Genomic DNA, 9065 nt, shown 5'->3' on the forward strand with positions numbered 1-9065 from the left:
AGGATGCACATTCCTTAAAAAAGGATAATGAGAATGGAAAGGTGTTGAGCCATGTAGTTCTTGTGTTGCAGATTTATAAGAGGATCTGTAACCAGAAGGCTACAGAGATACAGAATTGACAAATAACAAACTGAAAAACAGAAGCACTTTCAGAAGCATCACTGACGTCTGAAGCTTTGTACATCATTAATCATATGGTAGTCAAGCGTCACAATAGACACAAGCTTCAACACAACGCACTGAAACGAAGATTTGTATTCATGATTTGTAAACGTGTGATGACGTGGCACCACAAAAAATGATTCCCTGAAATCCTGTGTTCCGGTAATTTCTGCACTGTATGTACAATGATTTCCCTCTGGTTTTCTGCATGTCTAATGTGGACAATATCACCTTATCAAGACCGTGTTTATTCAGACAGGAAGAAAACACCCGCCATCTGGAAGGGCTCGGCTCTACTGATCATTAGAAACGCAACACACACTCAGCAGAGCTCTCCCCTCCCCTCATTAATCGCTGCTGCCCATCAGCTCTGTCAGTTAGCAGCTGTATAAGCCATTAGGCCAGCGCTACTCACCCTGTTAGGACCACCACAAAGTCCATTACATTCCAGCCATTACGCAGGTAGGAGCCTTTGTGAAAGGCAAAGCCCAGGGCGATGATCTTGATGCCAGCCTCAAAACAAAATATTCCAATAAAGTAGGGCTCTGTGTCATCCTGTTATGAAAAAGCAGAGGGGAGTAATTAGGATTAATGAAATTACACACTTCCATCTGGCCATGTCAATAAAATCAGATAGTGGCCAGTCAATGTCATTGTCATCAGCCTACAATAAAATGGAGAGTCCACATTATTTTCCTCAATAGCTTTCGTAAGATTCAGTGTCCTATGATAATCTCCAGTGCTATCAGATGTTTTAACACCCTGACAAACTCTCAGAAACAAATACTATTAAAGATGCTGAAGTCATGTCCTGTTTTCTAGGAATTTAGGAGTTTAACAGCACCTCAGGACCTGAAGGTGTCTTACAATAAAAAAAATACACATGGTACTAGCACTATATCTAATGATTATTTTTACTGCCAACTAATCTGTTGATTATTTTCTCAGTTAATCGAAGAGTTGGTTGGTCTACCAAATTTTCCAACAGTAAAAAATCTCATTTAGACGAGGGTGACGTCCTCAAATGTCTCGTTTTGCCCACAACCCAAGTATATTCTGTTTCCCATCATGAAAGAGTAAAGAAACCACAAAATATTCATATTTAAGAAGCTGGAATCAGAGAATTTTGACTTTTTTTCTCCCAAAATTACTCAAACCAACTGATCAATTATGAAAATAGCTGACATTTAATTTAATCATGGCAGTTTTACGTGGCATGTATTTAACTGGGTGATTCAAGTATTTGAGATTCAGATTTTTAGACTATGATTTGACTCGATTTGACAATGTGATTAATATAATACTTGATTAAGATAATAAATCAATTACTGGTTGGAGCTCTATAGTCATGTTTATATGTCACAAAGCACGGATGTGTTCAGATTGGCATTAGTGTCTGCAACAAAAATGTAACGTCATCCAGCAAAGCCGGCATCGGCCAATCAGATACATGCAAGCACATATTCATAGTTTTAACAAAAGCTACTAGTCAAACGGCTAGTGAGTGTTTGAATTTGACCAGGCACTTAATAGATCACCATTGTTTTTTGGGGGGTGGGTGAGTGAAGCAAATCTACCAGCCACTTGCACATTTTGACAGCATTTGGCTGGTGGCTGCTGCTTAACACTCGACATCACTACAAATCACAAGCAGAAAACATTATGAAGAGAACAGAGTAGAGCAGATCAGTCAATTCGTTAATTCCTCAATCGAGAGAAAATTCACAAGCAAATATTGACAAATTATTTCAAGAAAAAAGGCAAAACATCGGTTAGTTCCAGTTTCTCACATGTTACAGTTTGTTGGTTAAAGATTGTGTAAAGCAACAATAAATGTGTCTTATGAGTGTGTCCCATCATAGAAACGTGTTATGGACCGACCAGCCGGATTTGAGGAATTTTAAAAAGCAAACATATAAAATTAGAGCTCAAAATCATGAAAAAAATGATCAGTTTTCTCTGCTCTGAAACGCTGAGAGCATGTTCGCCCTGCTCTCTCATTGTCAAACACAGCTACGACCTGAAAACCACATGAAACATGGACGCTCCATCCAGCAGCTTTATTGGAACTGGTCAGACATGTTTGAGCCACCAGAGCCAGAGGACGGTGACAGGATGGTATTATTTTTTCTTCTGTGTTGGGTTGTTAGAACTGAAGTGAGCTAAGGTGAACCATTGGGCTGATTTGGGCTGAGAGAGTCACTGAAGGTATGTTCATGACTGACCAATGAGGGGAGGGGGAGGTGGTGGTGTCGTGGGGGTTATATAGTGTTGGGGGACTGTGGTTTTGGCAGGTACCCGAGCCATGTTTCAGCTCCACCCAAAAAATCCTGAACACAGAAATCACAAACAACAGTTTAACAGTCCAACTGTCTTTTCATGTATTTTCACCCACCGTGTTCTAACGTGTAGAATGTGTTTAGAAGAAAAACTTCCTTTTTCCATTAAATGATCTTTAAATGAGCCGACTGGTTGGTTTTCTTAGTCATATATGACATTAATCTGAATTACTTTGGGGTTTAGACTGTTACTCAGCCAAAACAAGCAATTTGAACAATTACAGGCTCTGACAAATTGCAGTGGGCTTTTTTTTCTCTTCATTTTTCAGACATACTACAGCTTAAACAATTCATTAACAAGTGGAGGCAATAATTGGCAGATGAATCGATAATGAGAATAATTGTTAGTTGCAGCCCTAGCACACGCAGAGCCACAGCTCCCTGACAAGAGTCAAGAAATCCTCGTTCGACTCCAGATAATAGCTGGGTAAAGACAGGAAGGCTGTATAGAAGATTTTATAATGCGGTGACACAGTCCTGATGACACAGCTGATCACTTCACATCATCATGAACTCTGTGGTATGTCTGTCAGACAGGGTTTCAGCCCATCTCACGGAGTGGATCAATGAAAGCGGGCAGCTGGGAGGCTCCTTGCCTCGGGGAGTGACATTTCATTCTTAAAACAGCCCTGCCCCTGCCACCAGCAGCTCTTTGATTGGACAGAAGGCTTCACAGCGCTTGCTTCTTTAATGGAAAGATTTAACAAGAGAGTTGGTGTGGGGGGGAGGGCGCAGCAGGGGTAACCTGAGGTAATGATACACAGGAGGGGATCTGAAGGAGCTCTGCAGGGTTCTGGTTAACCTGCAGAGCTATGGATGAGGGACCCTTTCTGACACTGAGGGAAAGAAAAAACATTTTCTGGTATTTTGAAATTTTCAAATCCACGAACATGTGGACCGGAAAAAAAAAGAGGAGAGATTGGATTAAGCAGAGCATAAGTCTATTCCTCGATTGCAGCAAGGCAGAGAGGCAGCTGAAAATAACAACCACCATGTTTCTTTGAGCTGCTTTACAAACTGGAGCCAACTCTTGAATTATTTTTCTTGCAGTACAGAGAGACATCAGCGACACAAAAGCATATGTCTCTGTAGAATCTGTCAATGTGGTGACAAAAATAACAGAGCAAAGCATCACAGTGGCTACAGCGTGTCTGTCTGATGTACTGTATGAGACAGGCAGTCGTGTTTGTACTTACCAAACGCTCTGACATCGGTGTTTTGTCTAAGGCCGGTAGGTGTTGCTCCAAAGCCAGTACAATGCAGTTTGCTATAATGGTGGCCAGGATCATGTACTCAAATGGAGTGAGAGTGTTAAGGAATTCTTGTGGAAATATAATTCACAGGTTGGTGCACATGCAAACACAAACCACACCATTACACCAATACATAAAAGCATAGAATAAAAAATAAAACATAAAAATTTATCCTGAACAACGACTGGGAAGATACTTTCTGAACCTAAATTGTTGCTTGGTGCTTGATTGTGTATCTTAAGAAATGTTTAAAGCAGCGACAGTTAAATGTGATAAGAGATACTTCTTTGGCAAGCTCTGCCTTGGTGTGAAGTTTTTCATAATCAAAAGAAAACAGCTTCTTTGTGTCATACCAGGACAAATCCATGATTTCAGACAGTCAACAGACTCTACTAGACCAGAATGCAATGCAGTATAAGATACAAGATACTACAGGTCCCAAATCTATACTACAGACTAATTCTAAGCACCCTTTGTGTTATTAGTGTGTTTTAGAGCTGCAAAAATTAATCAATTATTAAATTAATCACCAACTATTATGATAATTAATTAGTTGGTTTAAGTGATTTTTTTTTAAATCAAAATTCCCTGATTCAAGCTCTTACATGTGAATATTTTTTGGTTTGGTTACTTCTATATGACAGTAAAATGAATATCTATGGATTGTGGGAAAAACAAAGTCATCTGAGGACATAACCCTGCACTGATTGACATTTTTCACCATTTTCTCATAGAGTTTATAGACCAACTATTAATCAGTTACTCAAAAAAAAACCTGACAGATTTATTGACTATGAAAATAATCATTAGCTGCAGCTCTAGTGTCCTCAGATTGGAAAAGTCACATAATTAAGTTTATTCAAACCAGGTCGTCTACATATTAATCACAGTCTTGTTTTTACATTGTGCTGTTGACGTACACTATTCTCCCACAATGCAATGCACAAAGAAAATGAAAGAGCTGCTCACAGCTCACAAAAGAACTGAACGGTGATGAAATAGTTCAACTTAAAAAAAACATATAACAACTGCAAGTTATTAAATGGGACAGTTCAACCCAAGAACAGCTGACAACTGCATCACTGCACATAAGGAAGCGTGCATCTACTCATGGACGAGAGCCTGTGACAGTGCAGGATGTAAACATTAATAGCACTATGATATGGTTGGCAGTTTTAGTTGTGTGGATTATCTTGAATAACAGAGTCATTATTTCTGAAAAGAGGCACTACTGTTGAGTAGGCCTGCACAGCTAATGGAAATATTATCAAAATGCCCAAGTGAAATATCCAAATCGCAGACACTGCAAGTTTTTTTGATGGAGGAAAAACGTGTGACAAAGCAGTATTATAATAGAGTACTTTAGTGCTCCAGAGATGCCCTGGCCTATAAATCTTGTTCTCCAAAAGTAAGAAAACAAATTTGGTTGGTAAAGACAAATGTCACATCATCGTGATTTTATATTTTTTCAACTGAGAGACAAAATAGTGATGCAAACATGATCATTCTCACTAATCATTAATCACACTGAAATCACAACATCTGTCAAATTGATTTCAATACCTTTTTTTTTAACCACATTTCCTGTCACCCTTTGAGTTTTTCAAATATATTTGCCGAGAAGGCAGACATCTCTACGGCTGATATCTCTGAAACTTGGCAACTCACACCAAAATATTTTAGCTGGATAAACAGCACTATATATAAAAGGAAAAAGATGTATTTTTAATTTTGGGGTGAACTGTCCCTTAATGTTTATAATGATGCTGCAGCATTCTAATGTTGCAGTTGGATTAACATCCAGTGGTGCAGATATTCTACAGTTTCCTGTCAGTATAAAACTTTAGAGTATGTTGATTTCTTGTATGTGGACTGTGAAAGCAGTATACAATAAAGATTAGTATACAGTAAAGTAATAGTAGTAGTAACGTAATTTGACATTGGGTCACAGCAATAGTTAAAGCATATTTAGTAATTTATTTCCATGAAGTTGGGGGACTCACAAGAGGAAAGAAAATTAAAGAATGGCCAAAATCAAAATGGCAGAGGTCAGGATATCATCACTTTTTGTCCGCAATATCGTAACACAGATCACAATATTACAGAAGTGGTGATATGGTGAGAGTGATATCCAAATCTGAATATTCTGAAAAAGTAAAAGTTGATTTGTTTTGTTTTGTTTTAGTAACAATCAAAATTGTGATCATTCCCAATAACTGCACTGCAATTTCAGTCAAAATAAGAACAATATGACATTGTTACCATACTGCGCAGCCCTAGTCCCTGCTCTAAATGAAAAACTCCAGAAACAATGGATCCTACATTTCCCACAATCAACTCAACTGCATTTTTCATCAGAACATCCACCAAATCAAAAGTCACAAGCCCAGGCTGAGAGAACCCTGATGACATCAGCAGGGTTGTTTTTTTTTTTACTTTGGAAAAAACTCCCTTCAAAACCACAGTATAAACTGTCTTCAGGCTGACTAAAACTCCTCAGGGCAAGTAAACTTAACTTAATGTGTAAATTTGATTAGTTAGTTGTATTTATATTCCTGTATGTCATCAATGATTCACAGAAAGGTCTTGATAGATCTCTTTTCCTGTCCGATAAAAGTAAAATAATCACCATTCTGCCAGAGTCAAAACCCTGCTGGGACCCTCATCAATATGCATCACTCCTGCAGTATTGAGCAAGAGCAGAGTTTCTGACTATTTCAAGAAATTACACTCAGATCTGTACAGATTACTGGGTATCCTCCCTCCTTGCAGTGCACCTCTGTTTTGTCATTAGCAGCACCACTCCAACATCCCCCCAGGACTGTTCTCGCTCTGCTACAGTAGGAGGGCACCCTCAGGAGAGGGAGCTGGCCAATGGACTCCAGCCACTGGGCCTCCGGCTGCTTGGGGCCACAACAGATCCTCCTACAGCGTTTCATGATTGCTCTGCATCAGGATAAAGGCTTCAGTAATGCACTGCAACATCAACGCATGATAAATGTTTGCTCAGCACTGGGGGTAACCAACCAGCGACTTATGTAATGGAGGCCATTACACAACTTAATGTAAATGGACTGCAACACCTATAAACTCATTAACACGTAAGGTGTTTTACCATTGACTTCTCCTCAGAAAGTATTCAAATCTGCACAAGTGAGCAATTATTTTGTTGGTGAGTCAATTCACCAAACTCAACAGGTGGCATCCAGGCTCACGCAATCATTCAGTGCAAACTAAACCAATTAAAAATGCACCAGCATCTCATTTCAAAGCTGCGTCCTGCTGCGTTTTATTGCTGCAGCTTGTTTGTTTGGTGTCACACCCATGCAGATTGCCACCGCCTTGATGCTGAGGCCAGCCTGCTGTTTGCTGGGAGTTCAGCACCCTGGACAGCACCATCTGCAGACAGCCTTACAGCAATGAGAAGTCAGGGAGACAATGGTCTACCAGGGAAACCTACACGATGGTGCCATCACCAAATCCATAAATCTACTTTAAACCCTGCCTTGATGTGCTCTGTATCTATAACACATTGCATGAATTCAGTATTAGAATAAGATAGAAGGCATTATGCCTGCTCTGACCAGAGGTTTCACTCCATCTGCCCACACCAGAGACAAACAGAAATTTCCCTGGACTCAGATCTCTAAGACAGATTCTCTATCAAATGAGAATCAGGGGGAAAATAGCTTGACAAGAAGCCCTAGTAACAAAAGATTTGGCATAAAACAAATGTATGAACTTCAGTGAAGCACAAATCAAAACACCAGGCAACATGTTATGCACTAAAAGGTCTACCTTTAAGTGATCACTAATCGATTAAAGCCGTTTTCACTGAGGAGAAATATGAAAGGAATCGCGCCGAACTCCATTTAAAATATGACTATTTGAGGTTCCCGTGCTTGTCAGTCAGCTTGTCAGAAAATTGTATATATGACTGAATTTTTTCCTGTCAGAACGCTCATTCTACAGACAATCAACCGAGGAGCTCCTAATTGTGGCATAAGCTGCCGCCCTTCCCTCTGAGGCAGTGGAAACAACAGGAGAACCAACTGTAGAAGTTTTTAATTTCATTGATATAAACGAGTCTTTGCATATTGTATACATGCCGAATTAAAGGTTTAATCCGTCTGTTTCGTTTAAAATAATCTAACATATTCTACATGCATGTTTCTTCTGCCGGTAAGCAAGAGAACTTAAATGGACATATTTTCAAGCGGAGTTCGGCGCGGTGATTCCGCGTTAAACGGCATGTATGAGGGATAGACTGGACTGGAAGGATATGGCCATTCGGTGATCTTTTTGGCATATTTCCGTATGATATTATCCTCACTGAAGATGAACAGGGAGCGGTTAACGGTGAGGCAGTTCTGTTTGACAGGAATGGGGTTGTAAATGGCCATGGTCCTGGCTCTCTGGGCCATCGTCTGCTTGTACATCCTCTGGCCCCCCGGAGGCCCCGGCGGCCGGCTGGCCCCTCTGGCCGGGCCCGCGGGACAGCTGCCTCCGTAGCGGCTGGACAGTTCGTCTTCGAAGCGAGCCATACTGGGATAGCACAGATCTTGCTGGAGAAACCAAAACTGACACCAGAAAAGAAATGGAGAAGAAGCATCACAACACACACTGTCGTCCCGTCCCCCAGGTTCTTTAGGTGCGTGTCTCGTCCACGAACAGCAGAGTCAAACATTCACAACAAAACAAGGAGAGGGTGGCTCGTTTTCATCAACGTTAGTCTGTTCTCTCCTCGTCTCTGCCGCTTCCCATGCTGTCACTCTCAAAGTTTAGATTATCAGACCCCATGATGCATCATTTTTCATGGGTGTTCCTCCTTCGACTGACTGACTGCCCCGGTCCTCAGAAGGAGCTGACATACACTGGCGTCAACGCTGCAAGTCCATGCTACAGCATGCGTCTTCAACCAAAACCCGTGTAAAAAAAAACTGTCAGTTTAACACATGAGACCACAGCAAACAAAATACCGCCACGCGTCAGCGCGAGGAGTCAAGCTGTAGCGTTATTTTCCTCCAGAAAGCGTCAAAAAACATAATTGCTGTTCCCCTAAAGACTCGTCTCCACAATGATTCTTCTTCCTATCACCTCGCCTCACGGTCCAGGTATAAAAAACACGCCGCTGTTCGTTTGGTTTTTTTACGTTTGTTGAGGAGAAATCACGGCAGAGCGGCTTCTCCATAAACTCTCCCTTAATGTGAACGGTGAGGCACCACTTTCTCCACTGCTCCTTATCCACAGAGCCCCACGTGACCGACAAGATGCCAGCCAGTGGCTCCACCTGGACCGGCCCTGTTTCCAT

At 40.9% G+C, this 9065-nt stretch overlaps 1 protein-coding gene across 1 annotated transcript; it reads right to left on the minus strand.

Annotated features, from left to right (window-relative positions):
• Positions 1 to 447: 447 nt before the first annotated feature.
• Positions 448 to 9065, minus strand: LOC146320855 (voltage-dependent P/Q-type calcium channel subunit alpha-1A-like). Its single transcript, XM_084729313.1, has 4 exons — positions 8907 to 9065; positions 8039 to 8427; positions 3698 to 3803; positions 448 to 717 (listed from the first exon to the last, which is right to left on the minus strand). The coding sequence occupies exons 1-4, from the start codon at positions 9063 to 9065 to the stop codon at positions 574 to 576; spliced, it is 798 nt and encodes a 265-aa protein (XP_084585439.1). The 3' UTR covers positions 448 to 573.

Source organism: Lutjanus erythropterus, chromosome 10, assembly GCF_056507025.1.
Source record: "Lutjanus erythropterus isolate fLutEry1 chromosome 10, fLutEry1.hap2, whole genome shotgun sequence".
NCBI lineage: Eukaryota > Metazoa > Chordata > Actinopteri > Lutjaniformes > Lutjanidae > Lutjanus > Lutjanus erythropterus.